Here is a 20,960-nt window from a genome sequence, read left to right as displayed (position 1 = left end):
TCTATATAGGATTGCAGCCTAAATTAAGGCCTTTAAATCCCATTAATTTTCACTAAATGTATTTTGATTTCATTTGAATCATTTTGAGAGTTCATAATTTTAGACTTTAAATCCATGCTTTTAAAAACAGTTAGGAATTTAGATAAAGGCATGTGTCTGTCTCAGGTTCAGTATAAACCAACCAAATTAAACAGTTTGAGAGCCTGTTCTTCAGGCCCAAACACAAATTACAGTTTTCTTCACAAGTGCAGTCGGAAAAATGAGAGCAATTCATCCAGCACTTCAAACTGTGTCACTGAATAAAACAATCAGGAGTCAGGCTGATTACATGGGGTTTTCCTATTCTGTTGGAGGGTGATTTCCAAATGATTACTGTGAAGGGGGAAGTTGTACTGGATTCCTGCATTGAGGAAGGAATTGCAAGAGATTATCTCCAAGATCCCTTTCTATGAAAGTTCCATACCATTATTTATTTATTTGCTTGCTTGCTTGCTTGCTTAATATGCTGCCTGATTCCCAGAAAATCATGATAACATCATACTGCCAACGGTTTCTGTAATTAGGCATTGCACTAGAGAACATGCAACTAGAAATATGGCTGTTATCTGGGGCAACAAGATTAATACTTAAGGTAATATCAGACTTAAGTCTGAAAGAAATTGGTGAAAAAAATGAAGGAATAAAATATGTCACTTACTTACGGAGGAAAAAAACAATACAATTATTTGCAGAACTTGTGTTGGCATCATCAGAACACAAGTATTTGCAGATACTAGTGTTGGCATGATCAGTTGGTTTAGAAAATGTAGTAAAATGTCAGTGTTTTTTTTTAAATAAAAAAATGTAGACAAGCGGCTTACCAAGCTTCCAAGTGAATTGGTTTCCCTTTTCTTTTGCCATTTTTCCTTTCAGATCTCTGATACTCAGTTATGACTCAATCGCTGTCATATTCTTTAAACTGAATTTAGAAGACCTTGCATTTTTTTCCTTTAAAAGCTCAGTAAAAATATGTATGTGAAGCTTTGTGCTTAGTGAAGTGAAATGCTAGTTGTCAAAGAACAAATCCATTCCCTTGAAACTAAGATTTCTAAGCTGTAATACTTACAGTGGCAGAGTGGTATGTAGACAAGAACTTGCAAGTTATGAAAGCTTTGTTTCATTTTCCATTGTTTTCAAGATGAGTAAATGTGTTGGAGAATGTCATCATTTTGAGGATAAGGAAGTTATTTCCATAGGAAAGACCTAGTCCTTGGGCAATGAACTAACAACTACTAATACTGAGAATATGCCTGCAAGTGGTGATTCAGTTATTATAAACACAGAGGTAGAGAGATTTATGCAGTAATGTAGATTCTGAATTGATTCCTGATTAATGTGAGAGTTGAAGACATTGTGAGCCATCTAGATAAGCTGCTGGACAATCTTGGCGAGAAAGCAACATCTGCCCCTACTGCAGAAGATACAGGATAGCTGTCTTAGCTTGTATTGAGTTTCTCAGGAAAGGAATTGGAACCATTGAGACCAGGTAACAGGAGTTGATATTCTAGGATGTCTTGAGAAATTGCACAGTAACAAATCACAGGATCCTGGTGGCATTCACCTGAGAGCTCCTTGACCCCTCAATAAAAATATGTAATATATGGCCCAAATTATGCTCATTACTGGAGGACTGGTAGTTAGGGATTATAGGCTGGTCCATTTATCATCTGTTTCAGCAAACTGGTAGAAACAATAATCAAAGGAAAAAAGTATATAACAAATCTTTCTGAAGGAAAATCAGCATGGATTCCATATAGATAAACTCTGCTGTGCCAACCTTCTGCAGTTTATTGAGAATGCCTATAGGCACATGGGTATAGGTGATCCTGCCAACATTGTATACCTGGAATTTCAAAAGGCTGTGTCCTTTTATGGACTGTTAAGCAAAGAGTAGGAATAAATGGGCAATTTTCTCAGTAGAAGGAAGTAAGACAAGCCCCTCAAAGTTCTGTGTTGAGCCTGGTGCTTTTTAACCTCTTCATAAATGATCTTGACTATTTGGTAAGCAATAGCTGGCCAAGTTCGTCAGTGATACCAGATGATTCAGAGATTTGGAGAACTTCAGGATGATCCCCCTAAACACGGGTGAATGTTCAATCAAATGGCAAAGGCAATTCAAGTAAATGTAAAATAACACATTGGGACACCCTCCCCACATTTCATACTTATATGGATGCAGGTTAGAACTGTCTGTAAGTAACCAAGATAAAGGCCTTGGGTCATAATGGATAGCTCACTGAACATGTCGACTCAGAGTGTAGCAACTAAGAAAAAGAAAAATTTATTGGAGGAGTCATTGGGAAAGGGACTGAAAATTACAATGCCTTAATACAAAGCTCATCCAGGTCTGTGTTATAATTGCATCTGGAATAACATGGTTCTGGTTGCCACATTTGAAAAAAAAAGATTTAATAAAGCTGGAAATAGTGCAGGAGAAGGCAGCAGAAGTGATCCAGAGGTTTTCTTACAAGAATGTTTGGGACTCTTTAGCTTAGAAAAAAGGCAATGGAGGTAGGACACAATTGAGGTATATAAAAATATTCATGGCATGAAGGAAGTAGATAGGGAGACATATTTCTACATAATTCAAAATACTAGGACCAGAGATCATCCAATGAAGCTGATTGGAAATAAGCTTGTTGAAGGTTATTAGTTTTGAAGATTCAGTATTTCTTCCACATGTGGGGCAGCATACCTCCAAATATCAGCTGCAGGGAAATAGCAGTAGGAAATGATAACTCTCCATCTCCTGCTTGTGAGCACCCTAGAAGCATCAGGTTGACTACTGTGAAAAACAAAATGTTGGACTAAGATGGGCCTTAGTATGACACAGAAAAGCTATCCTGATGTTCTTATGGCAGCGTGGTGGGATTTCTTTTCACGTACTGTTTTAACAAATAAAGTTGTATGGAAATTGGGGTATGTAGTAGCTGAAATATCAGCATTTGGACATCTAAGACATCTGAAACTTACATATCATAGTGAGTAAGCTGTCCATATGCGAAATGGTTTGGTAAAGGTTCATGAAAGCATCTTTTTCCTCAGACCACATATTCTTCTTTAAGTGAATGTGTGAATTCCTGCTGTTTCTCTAATTCTCTTTTTTAGTGAATAACTACAAGAGCATGAACCATAGTGATCTGCTTTATTCCTGTTTCTGTTTGAAGATTGTCTAACCTATCAACTCACACATTTCACTAATGAGTATGCACAAGGCAAGAGGGGAAAAAAAGGGCACTCAACATTTGACCACACTCTTCTTTTTATATCTTTTTTAGATTGGAGGCAAATGTAATTGCAAAAGACATGTGTCTGGCAGACAATGCAATCAGTGCCAGGAAGGATTCTACAATCTACAAGAGTTCAACCCTTCTGGCTGCAGACCCTGTAGCTGTAATGCCTCTGGGACAGTCGATGGAGATACCACCTGTCACCAAAATTCAGGCCAGTGCAAGTGCAAAGAAAATGTTACTGGTAGGTGCCAGGCAAGAATCTACATCCAGACATCTCTGCTTTTTCAGGACATAAAACACTTGATGCCAAAAACATTGAAAACCAAATCAGACATGCCGTTTTCATGAGAACTTACACAAATCTGATTTAGCAGCATATAATGATTGAATACTCCTACCAAATTACAGTTTAAGATAGGTATAATCTGCTATTCAGATTTTTCTGTATTTAGCAGAGATTTGTAGGTATCCCAACAATGCACACTTGTGAGTAGTAAAGTGTAACATATTATGCTTAGTCTTATTAGAAAGATTTATTTCGGAGAACAGCATTTTTTTGTAGTGTAGCAAATCTAATGAGCTTTTAGCTGAGTTTCTATGTCAGTTTTCATAGGGCAAATGGATTTTTCGTCAAAATATTTTGTATTATAGGGTCTTTTGTAATAATTCTGTCTGTCTGTCTGTCATTCATTCTTTATAATATTTTAAAGTACTATGAAATGCAAAAGTCAATAGAATTCCATAGAACCTATGCATGTCTGGGGTTTGTTATCATGGGCCATGTAAGTTTAATTTTTTTAATTCAGTGTCAAGTTGGTTATAATAAACTGCAACCTTCTGGGTTATTTATCATTTTTTTTAACAAGACATGCTTTTTTGTTTGCTATTCCCATAGGATTTTTCCAGAAATTACATTTGATTATAGCAATTCATTATTTCTAACATATTTGAGGGGAGCCACATCTATGTAACGACAAAATTTATCAAGTTCCCAAAATATAAAGTGCATATAATACACCTTGAAATGTTGATAAATGGGAATAATATGCAAGAGTGGTTTTTTGTTTGTTTGTTTTTTGATGAAAGGAATGGTAACTTTACATCTCCCATACATGTGATTTAAAAAAAATCACACATAATATTAATATCCTTCCATTAGAGTCTGTTTTACTGTAGAAATAATATAGCATATGCTGGTGATAAAAGTGTTAAAATACCAACAATTTTTCCTTTTATTGAAATCTACTTTAAGTCTTCTGCAAGCTATTTCTGAATACAAGGTTAGGGTTAACATAGCATTATTTTTTGGGAGAAAAGTAGAATCTTCATATAGTCTCCTAACATTCTAAACAAAATTATTAGATGTAATTTCAATCATTTAGCTGAATAATTACTCAGATTTAGAAATCTCGGTAATGTATAAATTTTGAAAGGCATTAGTGAGAGAGGGAAAATATTTTTTCAAGATCTCTTTTAAAATTTAGGGAAAATCTAAACATGTATTACATGTAAAACAAAACTATATTTTATTGGAAAATACATGTTTAGATTTTCCCTGTCCTAACAGTGAGAATCACGCTGAGACGAGGAGTAGTTCTCTAGTGTTTATTACTGCTACATAAACAGAATCCTAACAAACTGAATAAGCGTGGGAAAAACCCAGACAGATAAACCCCAAAAGTTAAGGCGGGTCTGATCTGTGTCTCTTTCAATGGCTGCTTAATTCCTCAGTACTACGCATGCATTTTCCCCCCTAGATAGAGGCCCCCTCCTGCTCGCCATCAGTACTCATGACATCACCCTCCCCTCCAGATTCACATTCCATTTCAGCCCCCTCCCTTCCAGATATTTGATAAGAGTCCATGTCTGCTTCTAAGCTCCCATGAGAACTGGGCAATGATGGAAAGTCTTCAAAGGAAAACTCCTCCAAGGACGAATCAGTGTTGCTCTCCAGGTCTGATAATGCTTCTGGCCCAGGTGGCTGCTGCTGGAAAATAGATAAGTAGAAGAGTCGTCCCCCCTCCCTCCTGGAAAATGCAAGCCGGAGGTGGAGGGCTGTGGTTCCCCCCCCCTCTGTTACTGGTGTCAAGGCTTCAGGTGGGGGTGGAAGGTGCAAACTTACAAATTCCTCTGCTTGGGATTCCTCTGCTTGCTCAGCCAAGTGAGGAATCTCTGATAGAGTGTGAGGCTTGGGTTTGTGAGGGAAAAGCTGATGGAATCGATGAACCAGCGCTGGTGCATGCACATCTCTGGCATTCTCCCATGTGCGCTCTTCCTCAGGGTACCCTTTCCAGTGTATGAAATATTGGATGACCCTTCTCCTCCTCCTAGAGTCCAGAATTTCCTCGACTTCATATTCCTCCTCCCCCTCCACAATTACTGGAGGTGGGGGGGGGGCAGTTGCGATCGTAAGGCACTTGGGGGAGGGTCCTTGGCTAGCAAGGCTCTGTGAAAGACTGGATGGATTTTCATGGATGCTGGCAGCTGTAAGTGATAAGCCACTGGATTTCACTGCTGTACCACAGTGAAAGAGCCCACAAACTTAGAGTCCAACTTCTTGGAGGGCCTGGTAGAGGTCAAAAACTTGGTAGAGAGCCACACTTTGTCTCCTACTACAATCGCTGGCTCCTCTTGCCTGTGAGCATCTGCAGCTCTCTTGTAAGCACTCTTTGCCCTGTTCAGCTGCTCCTTTAACAACTCCTGTGCAGCTTGTTGCTCTTTAAGAAAATCAGCCGTGGCTGGAACAGCTCCCTACTGGGAGGAGGTGGGCAACACCCAAGGGTGAACCCCGTAGAGTGCTTGGAAGGGAGACATCTTGGTAAAGGATTGCACAGAATTGTTATAAGTAAATCCTGCCATGGGGAGCAGGGCTGGCCAATTGTCTTGCTGATAAGTGGTGTAACACCTGAGATACTGCTGTAACCATTGGTTAATTTTTTCAGCTTGTCCATTACTAGCTGGATGATGTGATGATGACAGGTGGATCTGGACCCCTAATGACTGGAAAAGGGCCCTCCAGAACCTGGAAGTGAACTGTGGGCCTCTATCACTCACCAAGTGATTCACCATGCCTCTATACCTAAAAACATGGTCCATGAACAACTGCACTGTGGCTTGCACAGATGGGAGGCCCTTGCAAGGAATAAAATGCGCCATTTTTGTGAAAAGGTCCACCACCACTAGTATGGAAGTCAGCCCCTGGACTGGGGGTAAATCAGTGATGAAATCCATGGAGATTGTATCCCAAGGCCTACTGGGGGTGGGTAGGGGTTGCAAGAGTCCTGTGGGCTTCCCTGGGAGAGGCTTGGCTCACCTACAGGTATGACAAGAAGCCACGTAGCCCTTTATATCTGCAGTCATCTTAGGCCACCAGTAGTCTCTCAGAGCTCTATGGAGAGTTTTGAAAACACCTCCGTGGCCTGCCGTTTGATGGTCATGGCAAAGTCTCAGTACTTCTTCCCTCAATGAAGTGGGAATATATAATTGCCCACTATGCCAGAGGATTCCTGCCTCCCGAATGGGGAGGCAGTGTCTTGCGGGCCCCTCTGGAGGTCATCCATCCTGGCCCTGGCATACGGGTCCTGTTGCTGCTGAGTTCTGACTCTTATAAATAGGTCCTCTGCTTGTGCGCCTGCTGCTAAGATCTCTGCTTGGTTCCCCCTCATAGACTGATCGAAGTTGTGAGGTTGTAATATAGTAGCCTGTACCTCCTGAATGGATTGAGACAGGGCATCTGCCAAGCAGTTTTGCGCCCTGAGAATATAAGAAATAACAAAATTGAAACGGGAGAAAAACTGGCTCCATCTGATTTGGCGTGGGGTGAGGGATCTGGTGTTTTGTAGAAGCTGTAAATTCTTGTGATCGGTGCAAACTTTCACAGGAAAGGCTGCACCTTCTAGCCAGTGCCTCCACTCTTGGAATGCTGCTTTAATTGCCAGCAACTCCTTGTTAAAAACATCATAGTTTCTCTCTGCTGGTGAGAGCATGCGTGAAAAAAAGGCACACGGAAGCAATGTATTCTCAGTTTTGTTTGTATATTGCAATAACACTGCCCCAGTGGCAATATCGGAAGCATCTGAATGCATTATGAATTGCTTTGTGGGATCAGGGTGTCTTAACAGCGGCTGGGATGCAAAGAATTGCTTAAATTCTTGGAAGGCTGCTTGCTCTCTCTCCCCCCAAATGAATTTTGATCCTTTCTTCAAAAGCCGTGTGAGGGGTCTAGCCCTGTCACTAAAGTTTTTTATGAACTGCCTATAGAAATTGGAAAATCCTAGAAATCTTTGTACCTCTTTAACATTTCGGGGAGGTTGCCAAGAGAGAATTGCCTGGACCTTAGAAGGATCCATGGATATGCCTTCTGTTGATACCTTATAGCCCAGGAAATGTAATTCAGTTAAATCAAAGGCACACTTCTCTAGCTTGGCGAACAGCTTGTTCTCTCTCAGTCTTTGTAAGACATTACGTACATGGGTTACATGAGTTGTAGCATCCTCAGAGAAAATTAATATGTCATCTAGATAAACGACCAGATACTTATCTAGTAAATCAGAGAAAATTTGATTCATAAATCGGGAAAATATGGCTCCTGCATTAGACAAGCCAAAGGGCAAAACAAGGTACTCAAATTTACCAAGCCTGGTGTTGAAGGCAGTCAGATATTTGTGCCCCTCTTTCATCCGGATCAGATTGTATGCATTCCTGAGATCCAACCTGGTAAAAATGCGTGCTTTCTGTAAGCGATCCAGCAGATCAGATATTAGGGGCAGTGGATAAGTTTCTTTCTTTGTGAGTTTATTTAAAAAACAAATCGTGGACCACTCTCATGGGTGTCTCCTGGTTTGCAGGTGCCAACGGGTCAGGCTTCTTTGGTACGAAGAAGGTAGGAGCAGATGCTGGGGAAGTAGATGGTCAGATGAACCCCTTTTGGAGATTAGAATCCAAGTAATCCTTTAAGGTGGCTAGTTCTTTGGGAGACATGGGATATTGTTTCCTTGCTGGAATCCTGGCTCCTGGTATCAACTCAATGGTGCAATCACAGTCCCTATGGGGGGGGTAGTGCTGTGGCCTCTTGTTCGCTGAAAACGTCTGCAAAATCTGCATACTTGGCTGGCAACTGGACCCCCCCTGCTTCCGTGACTGTGTTGGTTGCTGGAGAGCAGAGAGTGGCTTGAATCTTGTGGTGCTGGCATTCCTTAGCTGGGAAGGAGATTGCTCCCATAGTCCAGTTCAGCAATGGGTTGTGGATCCTCAGCCAAGGCGTGCCTAGGATTACAGGTACATTAAGCGATGCAGTAACATAAAGTTGGATCCACTCACTGTGGTCTCCCGTTGTCAGCTCCTCTGGTCCTGAGTAAGGAGATGCTGCAGAGAGAGCTGGAAATCCTGGAAGCGTCCTGAGGCCCCTGCCTCTCCCTGGCTGCATCTGACTGAGCTCTTCTAGCCTGGCATCTATGACCACAGACAACTGACATAAGGCTTCTGGTTAGCTGGTGTTCCCTGGTGCACTAATTCATTCTTAATTTCTTCATCCAGCCCCTGTTTGAATTGGTCTTTTAAGGCACTCTCATTCCAGTCCAGATCTCCTGCTAACAACTTGAAATCAGCAATGTAGATTCCCACCCTCTTGTTACCTTGCTTGAGCTTCTGAATTTCCCAGCTGGCAGTGACCTCTCTGATCGGGTCGTCAAAGTGTGCTCGGAACCCTGCCAAAAAATTCTGGTAGTCGTTGAGAATTGGGTCGTTGTTCTCCACCATGGGAATAGTCCATTTGGCTGCTGGTCCCTTTAGCAGACTTAGGATGAAGGTGACTCTGGTTCTGTCTGTGGGAAACTCTGCCGGTCTGCTGTCGAAAAACATTGTGCACTGTGTGAAAAAGGTTCTCAACTGTCCTGCCTCTCCTCCAAACTTCTCTGGTAGACTGCCCTGGGATCTCAAGACTACTGGTGGAGCTGCTGCTGCTGCTGCTGGCACCGGTTGTGGGTTAATCGGAGCTTGTTGTTGTAACTGCTGTAGCATGGCAGCTTGTAATGTGTTGATCTGGAGATCTACCTGTTGTTGGTGTTGTTGCAGGGCTGCTGCCAATTGTTGGATGGCTTGCCGAATTTCTTGGTTTTCCGAAGACATTTCCCAAATGTCTCTCCTTTATTTTCTTTGTTCCTCCCTCTTTCGATGGGAGTAGGAGTTTGTTAGGATTGATGTCCTAACAGTGAGAATCACGCTGAGATGAGGAGTAGGTCTCTAGTGTTTATTGCTGCTACATAAACAGAATCCTAACAAACTGAATAAGCATGGGAAAAACCCAGGCATATAAACCCCAAACGCTAAGGTGGGCCTGATCTGTGTCTCTTTGAATGGCTGCTTAATTCCTCAGTACTACTCATGCGTTTTCCACCCTGGATGGGAGCCCCTTCCTGCTCGCCATCATTACTCATGACATTCCCTAAATTTTAAAAGAAATCTTGAAAAAAATATTTTCCCTCTCTCACTAATGCCTTTCAAAATTTATACATTACCGAGATTTCTAAATCTGAGTAATGATTCAGCTAAATGAACAAAATTGTACATGGGTGGAGGTAGACTCTAACAAAGGCATTTCAGATGCACTGGGCACCTATTCTTGATGTGAGAACAAGGTCAGAAAACACACAGAAAGCATAAAACATACAAAGACATCTTGAAAATTAGTACTGGTAAAACGATTAGTGGTTAATATCTACACACACACACACTACACACTCATATTTGTGGAGAAAATATTTGCCTAATGTTTGGGGAAAACATTCTATCACTGGAGTACCATCACTGAAAAATTCTTACTTAACTACTTGCTCACTGTATTGTTTATCTGTTATGTATCAGATTTATATTTCACCGTTTGGGAAAGCAGTGTACAAAGCATTTCCTCCCATCAGTCCATTAGGCAGGGCACCAACCTCCATATTTCCATTATCTGTGTATAAAGTAAGCCTTCTGACTTACCCACAGAAGGGTAAGAACATTCTTCTTCTTTTTTACTACTGGACAAAATATCGAAAGAGTCTACATGAAATATGTGTATGTATTTTAAATAAATATGTGAGTACTTAAAAAAATGCTGGTTGTATAGAAGTAGCCTTAGAGTCTGTTGTCACTGTATCAGTTTAAACAAGCCTGATAACAGAAAATGTAACTAAGCACTACAGTGTTATAGCGTATGCGCTGTTTGAGTTAACACAACTGTTAAATCTTACTAATGATCCTATCACTGCTAAAATACATTAGCACCAATAATTTTATTAAAGTAGGTCATTTATCTAGAATAAAAAAGGGAGAAGAATGTGAATTAAATGCCAAGCGTGCTAACTCCCCTATACTTGTTAACAGTGAATGGGATGCCCTGTGGGTCTTTCCTGGTATCGTTAGGAATAGATTACCTGTCAGGAATATGTATGGCATATTCAAATAAGCACGGTGCATATTTTTAAAACTGATACGATATGAATCCGTGTAGACCAATTTTAATAGTTCAAAATGAGTCATAATTCTTGTTAACAATACAGTTATTTTTAAAATTTGCAGCAATAGTGGTCTTTTTTTATTTTCCTTATTGAAATTAAATGATATGCCTTAGGTGAGCCATTCATCACTGCTGAAAGAACTTGCCTTCTGTTGGAGTTCTCCACTTTTTGTCCATATCTAATATGTTTCCCACCGTTTGGGGATTTGTTTTTTCAACATACAATATTCTAAGTATAAATTTGTGTACATATGCAACTTTCTGAAAGGATGAACTTGTTTGTTAAAACAGGGAACTCCTGATTTATTTAATTTATCATGTGGCACAGCCAATTGGACAATAACAATTTCATTTTTAAAATAAAGAATTCAGCATAAAAATGTTCATTATTTTTTAAAGCAGGAAAGCATTTCTCATTTTATTTCCTAGACCTATACATTAATAGAACGTATATTCCCTGAAGATTAAAAAAAAAAATGCATGAAGAGTCTTCAAGGCAGTTTAAACTGTAACTTTCAAAAGAAAACTGATAGAGGCTTGTTGCACTGTTGTGGTGGTCCTTTCCTTTCCTTTCCTTTCCTTTCCTTTCCTTTCCTTTCCTTTTTCCTTCAAAATTAAAGTGTAATCCCATTATCTTAAGGATATTTCTGGAAGATGTATTGGTTTTGCTGCTACCATTTGCTCATTGGGAATTGTTTTGTTTTTGTTTTTTGTTTTTCTTTATATACATATATATCTGAGGTAATATGACTTGGTAGAACATGGAGAAAATATAGACCAGTACAGTCATTGTTTTAACATTTAAACAAGGAATCAAATTAATTTTATTAAATAACTTAAAACAGATTATAAACATAGTTCTTTAATATTACAATTCAGGCTGATTGAAAGTATTCTCTTAGCTTGTACTACAGAATGACTCCTAGTTATTTATATTTTACTGGCACTAAATATATATGCATAAACTTATCACTCTGATAGAAGAAGGTTTTCATAGGACTAGGATTTGAGCTTCTCCCAGAACCATCCTTCCACCCACATCTCCCAAATCCCCCGTCTCATCAGTTCCCCCTCCTTTCAGAATGTAAACTGGGAGAAGGTGTCATGCTGTGAGTGATAGCTCTAACACCCAGTCATCATAAGGCCCATGCTGAAATATCAAGAACATGGGTTTTTTTGGCTTCAACTGTATTAGAGATACATACAGAATAAATTGGTGACAAGAAAAGGAGACCTTTGATGATTTGAAGAGTGGTCCCCATTTGCATCTATATTTACTTGTAGTAATTTATTATTTTGGTATTGATTAATATTATAGATTGGTGTTTCTCAACCTTGGCAACTTTAGGATGTGTGGACTTCAACTCCCAGAATTCCCCAGCCAGCATGACTGGCTGGGGAATTCTGGGAGTTGAAGTCCACACATCTTAAAGTTGCCAAGGTTGAGAAACACTGTTGTAGATACTTATTTTTGTCATTATATATTGTCTCTTTTAAATATATTTTAAAACATATTGTATGATTTTAAAAAAAGAACATAAATAAAATCACAGTTGAACCTGATACAAAGAAGAGGTGAAAGAAAGAGGGGCTTGTTTTTGTAAACTTTAGCAGCTCGGTATTGTTCACCATTCTCTGTGCAGACAAGGTGAGATTAATGGAGACTCTCTGCTTCTAAAGCATGTGCTCTATGACTGCACATGGCATTTACAACTCAGTTGCTTTCCATACATTTCAGGTGGTCAGTGATCCCAACTCCAGTAGCAACTCTAGGGCTCATCCTCTTGTGTCTCCCCTTTGGATTATACTGTAATCCAACTGACACATTACACTGACACATCCTCTTGTGTCTCCCCCTTTTGGATTACACTGTATTTTGTGGATGAATGGGGTATACTGTGTACTGGTATGCTATAGCTTGTAGCTGGGTTTGCTTCTGTGAATTGTTATTTAAACTAGTTGGCTTTTTCACAGACCTTCTGTAGAGCTTTCGGTAAAGGGCCAAGTAATAGTAAGGGTTGGCCTAGATGTGATACTCTTTCCTACCATTGTTTTTCTATTTGAGGATTGCTGGAATGTGATGTACAAGCTGTTGTTGTTCAGTTCTGATTCAGATGCAACGTAAGATATTTATGTTATTTTACTATTATTTTTAATAAGAAATTTCTCTTTTTAGGTTTCAGGTGTGATCAGTGCAAGCTTGGTTATAAACTCATCCAGAATTTTAAGCAAGATGGATGTGAGCCTTGCCTGTGTAACATCCATGGTTCCATGAACAATGTCTGTAATCCTTCCACTGGACAGTGCACTTGTAAGAAAGGGGTTAAAGGATTTCATTGTGATACCTGCATTGATGGCTTTTATTGGATGGATGCTTTTGGCTGCAAACCTTGTCATTGTCAAATAGCAGGATCAGTTTCTGGTACAGTGTGTGATCCCAGAACAGGAAAGTGTGTTTGTAAGCCTAACTTTGGTGGAAGGCAATGTGATGACTGCCTAAATGGATATTATAAAGAATGGCAAAAGGATGCCTTATTCTGTGTGCCATGTAACTGTGATAACTCTGGCTCTGTAAACGGCTCTTTAGTGTGTGACAAATTGACAGGACAGTGTCTTTGCAAATCTGGTGTCACAGCCCTTCAGTGCAATCAGTGCAGGCCCTCTATGTATAACCTTACTGCTCAAAATATTCTTGGCTGCATGGCTTGTGACTGTGATCCTCTAGGGACACTCCCAGGAACAGCATGTGACCAGACCAGTGGACAATGTATTTGCCAGCCTCACCGCCATGGAAGGAGGTGTGAAAAGTGTAAGCCAGGTAAGAAAAGATGAGCAAAAACATCGTTATGTTTTGTAAAGCCCTATTCAGATTCTGTGCATTCCAGTCTTGCAAGCTGTATTGTATGTAAAATATTTATTTCCTTATTAATTTTTGTTAAAGGAAATCCTCAATAAGCATGTCGGATATATCCATTCATCTCAGGGGGAGCTAATATGTTATTTTGAATCAGAGGTTATAGTGTCAAAAGGACATACTGAGGTTAGCAAGACTGGCTGGACAAGTCTAATCAAGCCTATATTTTGTTAGGCAAATTACAGGGTATTTTGCCATACTGTTATTTCAGTTCCATTGAATTCTCACTTTAAAAATGTGCATAGAGGTACTACATTTGTGCTCTGAAGTTCCTTGTCAGAATCAAATCCCAAGGACTTCACGATTGATTGATTGATTACATGCCATCAAGTTGGTGTTGACTCTTAGTGATAAATAGATAATCCTTCCCTAGGATAATTTGTCCCTAACCTGGCCCTTCAGTTCTTCCAGTGGTGAACCCACTGTCACCGTAATTATGTCAATCCACCTTGCTGCTGTTTGTTGTTCTTTCTTCCACCTGAAGGGACAGGTTGGGAACAGATCATCCTGGAGAAGGTCTGTCTGTATGGCTATTAATGACCAACACAGACTTGATGACACATAATCATTCATAATCAAATGTTGCTAAAATATTTACCAATTGTGGCTGGTGTATATCACAATATACAATGTAAATTGCCATCTTGATTATATTACTTATTAGCTGAATCTGAATATCGTGTGTTACAAAATTGTAGATTTCATGAAGATTTGTCAGGGACGGTGCAAGGAAATGTATTTTTGTTTAGAAGTTGGTAAATGCATTATGGAAATACTGGCTATGTCACTGTGCATAGGATGACATTTAAAGAAGGCGTTATCTTTCCATCTTTTTTAATAAAATCAAAAAAGGTTGTTTAAATTTCTGCATAGTTCAGATTTTCTTATAATGCATTGATGCTTTCCCTCTCCAAGACTGAACTGCTGAATTTTATCCTAACTTCTTGTAAGTACTTTACCCATATGAAACAGGCAGAAGAAGCATGCATGAACAGAGGCAATAAACATGTTCATTTATATTGGGCTAAATTGCCCAATCAGCCCTTGGATCAGGAGGAGATTTGACTAATATTAGAAGTTATGTAAGGTAGTCAAGAGATAATATCCCATTTTTAAATATTAAAATACTAGTATGTTTATAGCAGTTCCAACCAACCATCCCAAATATATGAAACAAATTTGAATATTCCTTTAAAGAAAGGGAAAAATAAAATGCATACTGAAGTAAAACATGTTGCAAAACTACCTTTCATTTTCTTTAACATTAATCCATCTGTTATAATTCTTAATAGAATGTGTGCAGGTGACAGCTTATTTCATCAATATCTCAACTAAGATTTATTAAAGTCTTAGAATCACCAAGATAACATTCAGCCTATTTCAATATTTAATCTTGGTTGTAGCAAGTGCAGAAAAACCACTTTCATAAAAATACATTGAAGGAAAAGATAGTATGACCAATGCTCATGTTGGTTCATATGTTCAGTTAGCTCATATGCTAAAAGCTCATGTTCATGAATTTCCATCCTAAAGTCTTCTAGTTATTTTTTAAGTAAAAAGTCTGAGGATAGATCTGTAATAAAATGTACATATTAGAAAAGAAATATTAAAAAGACATGCTTTATATGGAATGTGTACTACAAAAACTACCTTTGAAAATGTATGGAAGTGTGTATTATGCATAAAAATGTATATTTATGGTTTGTGGACTGGTGAGATAATGGGACTGAACCTAATGAGGATCCAAAAACTGAGAAACTGAAATTGTAAGATACTCTCATACTGCATTGCGCTTCAAATCCATCAATGCTTAAATGAGGAAAAATATTTATTTTATTTTAAACTAAGTATTAGAAAACACATTTCTCAGTAGATGTAAGGCATCCTGTAGTTTTTAATTCCAATTTCACCTGATATTTTCCTATTCCTTTAGTATTTCTTTTATAGTTTGTGACAAATTTATGACTGAATGCATATGTTTACACTGTTTTTCTTCTTTGTTAGGTTTTTATATTTCTACACATAGTGTGAGTGGCTGCCTTCCTTGTTTGTGCCACCCAAGTGGCTCAGCCAGCAATATCTGTGACACTTTCACTGGCCAGTGTGTTTGCCAAGATTCTTCTGTATCTGGGATGAGATGCAACCATTGCAGTGACAACTATTTTGGATTCAGCTCAGAAACTGGGAAGTGAGTTTTTATTGTAAAGCTAAGCCAAATGGGGCTGTGATTCACATAGCTGTTCAGAAGAAGGAAGGTACTTTGGAAAAGTACCTTAAGGAAATTTTATAGGAAATTCAAAGTTTCTGGTTCCTTTCTATTAGTATTCTGGACAGTTAAGTAATAGGCATATACAAAGCTTTGACAGGGTTACTTGATTGAAAGATAAGTCATTTGAATCACCCCATTGAAGCAGGTCTCCAAAGTGGCACCGCATTTTGACTTATTTCTTAGCTATATATCTCACCTTTTCTTCAGGAACTAACGGCAGCACTTCCGTCTCCATTTTTCTCCACCACAACACTCTGTGAAGCAGGGTGGGCTGGCAGAAAGTGGCATGATCCAAAGTCACCCAATTTCCATGGGTGGACTTGGACCGAGGTTTCTCTTGTCCTAAGGCTTATCTACATGTCCCTTTAACTGTACTTTCCTCCTGTCCTGAATCTGGAAAGGACTTCTATCACCCTAAATCTTACTGCCCTAACAGTGTATTCTTATCATGCATCCAAAATGGGCCTATGCTGTGCTGTGCTGTGAAGACAGTGATTGGTGGTTTACCTGGCTGAAATTTGAATATCACCAACCACAGGAAAAGCTGCCACTAAAGACTATACAGAATGCATCCCAGGGTGGTGTTTGTAGAACCTGGGTACTCTTTTTTTTTTCCTGTTCAATTGTGTCTGACTCTCAGAGACTGCCTGGACAAGTCCCTTCAGTTTTCTTGGCAAGGCTTTTCAGAAGTGGTTTGCCATTGCCTCCTTCCTAGGGCTAAGAGTGTTCTTGGGGTCTGAGTGTTTTTCAAACTTGGCAACATTAAGATGTGTGGACTTCAACTTTCAGAATTCCCCAGCCAGATTATTGACTGGTCAACCTATCAACCACTAGGGGACTGCGAAGAGAGTTTTTGATCTGTTGGCAGCCATCTGGATTTGTGCAACCAAAATGTAGTCACTGGATAAGTGTTGTTGAAGAGCTGAATTTTGAGAAAGTGGGTCTGTTCTGCATTTGTAGGTAGACAAACCAATTTACATTTCAAAGTGCAGCAAATAACATGGCTCCTGGCATAAGATTCCAGGTTCCCACGCAGCCAAATACTGAAGGACAGGTGCAGAACCCAGTGACTGGCTGGAAGGGTTCCGTCCCACAATAGAGCTCCTGCTCCAATTGGAGCCAAACAGATTGCTCACTCCAACCATGTCAACTCAAGCCACCTTTTCCATTCTGCAGGGAATGTCTTGGACTGGCATAACTTGGAAATCAGCACTTCACACAAGAACACCTACATCCTCCTTTGGGCTGCCTTATTTTTACACGCCAGGTTAAACCTGACTCTTATTTGCTTCAGCTGCTTGTCTTTTAGTGGTCTAGCATCTATACACCAAAGAATTAAAACCTACCTGCCACTCAAGCAAACAAGGGAGAGCAAACTGACTTTCCTGTCACATAGACAGAGCATCCCTTTTTCCCACTGCCAGGTCCTGAAACAATTCCTGCTACTTTATTGGCTATGTGGGAAATAATTTTAAAAATGAAGAACACATCTAGAGTGCCAAATTAAAATGATTTCTGCAGTCTGTGAGACAGCATGAAAGTATGCTGGCTTCAACTGTTCTGTCTGCATCTTGAACTCTTTTTGTGCCTCAGCGACAAGATAAAATGGGGGCTTTTGTTAACAAGAGAAGTGTGTAGATGAGAGAGGTGGAATGGGAAATGGGAACCATGGATCTTCTGCCAGTTCTCTGATCCCATGCATTGATCAGTCCATGGGATCAGAGAACTGGGTTCAAAGGAGCCATTCTCTCCTGCTCCTCCTGCCACCAATGGCAAGAAAAATGAGGGTGGAGAGATGGGGGGCACTGGGTTTTTTTTGGTCCCAGTTCTCCCAGTAAACAGTAAAATTCTGCCCCTTTTACTGTATGGGAGTGGCATCTGAAGAGCTACTTCCCTCACTTTCCTCCTCAAGGGGAAGGAAAGGGGATGGAAACATCTCTTCATCTGGCAACCAATGCAGTAACCTGCCCTCCCCATGGATTAAGTGCTGCAGTCCCTAATCCAGCAGAAGCATGGGAGAAACACATTTTTACACTTCTCCAACAATCTTCCAGATTTCTTTGTTGATCCCCACCACCAGGGATTAGAACGGGAGCTGTGTGTGTGCAGATGTCTTAGATGGTCAATAGGAGTATTGCCCTGTGCCCCAACTTCACCTTAATACAAGGTGCTGTATGCTAGAGGATATTGGAAAATAGTAGTAGCAATTCTTATGTCAAATTGTGGCCAAATAGTAGTAGCAATTCTTATGTCAAATTGTGGCCAAATATTGAAAGTAATTTGATACAGTACATCAACAAGCTGAAATATCTTACTCTTGGGCCTGAAATACAATAGGAGATTAGTAATTCGGTCTGCTTTACACGGTTCAAGGATTTCTGAACTAATTTTCTTTGAAGTACATTATGTCATTCAAATTGTGGTGTTCTTTTTCTGGTTTAAATTATTCTGATGAGCTAATAATACTGGGAGAAACTGTTCTTTAATTCCACTGCCTGAGATAAACCCCTTCACCTAGAATAAAAGCTAGTAGTAAATAGGTAAAGAAAAAATAAAGTACAAAATACTGTAAAATGAATATATCACATAAGACACTCAATTTTTATATACTTCTCAAAAACTAAAACCAAAACATTATGTATTGTTATGTTCAGAGATTAAACATAACAGAGATTAGGATCTCTATGTGGAAAGGGATTTAGCTTGACTTTCTACAGATGAAAGAATTTAATACAGTTTGGGAAAATGTACCCTTTGTGCTTGACTGTGAAAGGAAAGAAATGACAGTGTTGTAGTTTTCAAGAAAGAAAGAATATTTTTTATTATTATTTAGTCCCAAAGGGATATTATTCCATAAAACAAATTTGCAGCTTATTTTGTTGCCTTAGCTTTTATCAGCCTTTTAAAGGGTGTTGAACTCAGGAGATCACACAATAAGAGTTACTAAAAAACAACCAACCACTCCTTTAAAAAAAGTCAGTTGCAGTTGTAAGAGTCACTAAAATAGTAATAATAAGAGTTATTATAAAAACTGTTTAATATAGGCTGTCACAACTGTCAGTTGTACATGAAATATTTTGTGTAAATTTATTTAAATAAATTTTATACATTTAACATGTTTCTCTAATGAGTTGTCTATTTTTTTTCCAAAAAGAGATACATGCTGCAGGAAAAAAAAGAAGTATAATTGCATAAGATGTTCACATACTTAGCTTGGTTTGTTCATTTAAAATATTTTTGGGGTTCTTTAAGGTGGCTTACAATAATGAAATCAGAATAAAACATTTCCAAAACCAACAAAAAACAATTATTAAAACACACAGTTTCACTACTTAAAAGTATCTAACTTTAGATAAATAACATCAGCCATCAATACCAAGCACTGGAAAGAAGGCCTGAGCATGTGAAATATGTCTTTAGAGATTCCTTAAAACTGATTGTGATGGAGCTCAAAGAATGTCAGATAGCAACTTAGTCCATATTTAGGTGAGACACTGAAGAACAGGAACTCTTACCAGCCCTCAAAGGGTGCAAAAGAAAAAAGGCCTGTTCCTGACCTTAAAATAGGACAGATTCATGTGGATGAAAGCTGTCCTTCAAGTAACATGACTCCAAAGCAGTCAAGTCATAAAGCGATCATCCGCCTCCAGCATCTTCCTACATTGCTGCTGCCCAATATAGGTGCCTGCTTGCTTTAGCTGGGCAGCTGGGATTAACTTCATGTCTTGGGTAACCCTGCTGGGAATGTATACTCTTGGCATACAGTCCTGATGTTCTTTGCTCATTCCTCCCAGGGATGGACACACTCTCCCTCTCCCCATCACAATGAGGCAACACATATAAAATATCGTAAAAACTAGCAAGCCACTTCTAACCAGATTTTTTCTGTCCTGGGATCCATTTGGTTGTCCTATCTGTTTATAAAAAGTTGTTTGAATCTTTTAATATAGCACAGAGATGGGCATTTTTCCCACCTTCAGGAACTGCTGGTAGCATGGATGTGTGACAATGTCACTAGAGAGAATAGGGTAAAGTCTCTTCTTTTTGGGGGAGGGGGAAAATATATTAGAAGTATGAATTAAACCTAGCAGAGGCTTCACAGGTGTATTTGCATTTATTTCATTTTTTAAAAAGCCAAAAATGGTGTCACCAAACATTGCTTTTTTGCCACTGAATTCCATCATTGTGCCCTTGGGGCCATGAGTAGCTTATCCCTGACTTACAAAAATCTCATTCAGTCAAAAGCATCTGAGTTTTTGATCCAACATTATGCGATGCTATCATCCATACCATTCGGTTCCAGAAGATATTGCAATCTGCAACAGCAGAGTTATGAGTGGAACAGAAGGTACTTATGGGTGGTTTGGGAGCACTTGTGAAAATTAAATGCTTCGACTTGTGCAAGAGGAAATGCTTTTGCTAACTTCATTGGCTACAGTCCAAAGTTATTAAGTGTTACAGAAGTTGCCATATTATTAAAATGTGAAGTAAAACATCCACCCAACAGGGCCCATCTTCCATAGATTTAAATTTGATATCTGATGTGCTAACCTAAATAATAAAATGGTCAGGTGAGCAACTGCTGCTTATCAAAACTGCAGGGACTTATCAGCAGTCTCAGAGCAGTTTTGCTTTTGTCTTGCACTGACTGGGTAGAATACTGTTATTGTTGGGGCTAATGGGGCCAGGGGTATTGGAAAGCTACACCCAGTATGCAGAGGGAGGGCTAAGTATGCCATGCTTATGTAAAAGGTAAAGGTAAAGGTTTCCCTCGACGTAAAGTCCAGTCGTGTCTGACTCTAGGGGGCGGTGCTCATTTCCGTTTCAAAGCCGAAGAGCCGGCGTTTGTCTGTAGACACTTCCGTGGTCATGTGGCCGGCATGACTACACGGAACGCCATTACCTGCCCTCCGAAGTGGTACCTATTGATCTACTCACATTTGCATGCTTTCGAACTGCTAGGTTGGCAGGAGCTGGGACTAGCAACGGGAGCTCACCCCGTCACGC

General features: G+C 39.4%; 1 protein-coding gene across 1 annotated transcript in view; it reads left to right on the top strand.

The window, feature by feature from the left end:
- USH2A (usherin) overlaps positions 1–20,960 on the top strand; it is a 513,845-nt gene that overhangs the window by 79,822 nt on the left and 413,063 nt on the right. The window contains exons 11-13 of the mRNA XM_063288775.1: positions 3,318–3,513; positions 12,947–13,588; positions 15,689–15,872. Coding sequence (XP_063144845.1) covers positions 3,318–3,513; positions 12,947–13,588; positions 15,689–15,872 — 1,022 coding nt within the window. The remainder of the gene's footprint in view (positions 1–3,317; positions 3,514–12,946; positions 13,589–15,688; positions 15,873–20,960) is intronic.

This window comes from Candoia aspera, chromosome 1, assembly GCF_035149785.1.
Source record: "Candoia aspera isolate rCanAsp1 chromosome 1, rCanAsp1.hap2, whole genome shotgun sequence".
Lineage (NCBI taxonomy): Eukaryota > Metazoa > Chordata > Lepidosauria > Squamata > Boidae > Candoia > Candoia aspera.
The sequence above is the reverse complement of the archived record's forward strand: the minus strand, read 5'-3'. Positions and strand labels throughout refer to the sequence as shown.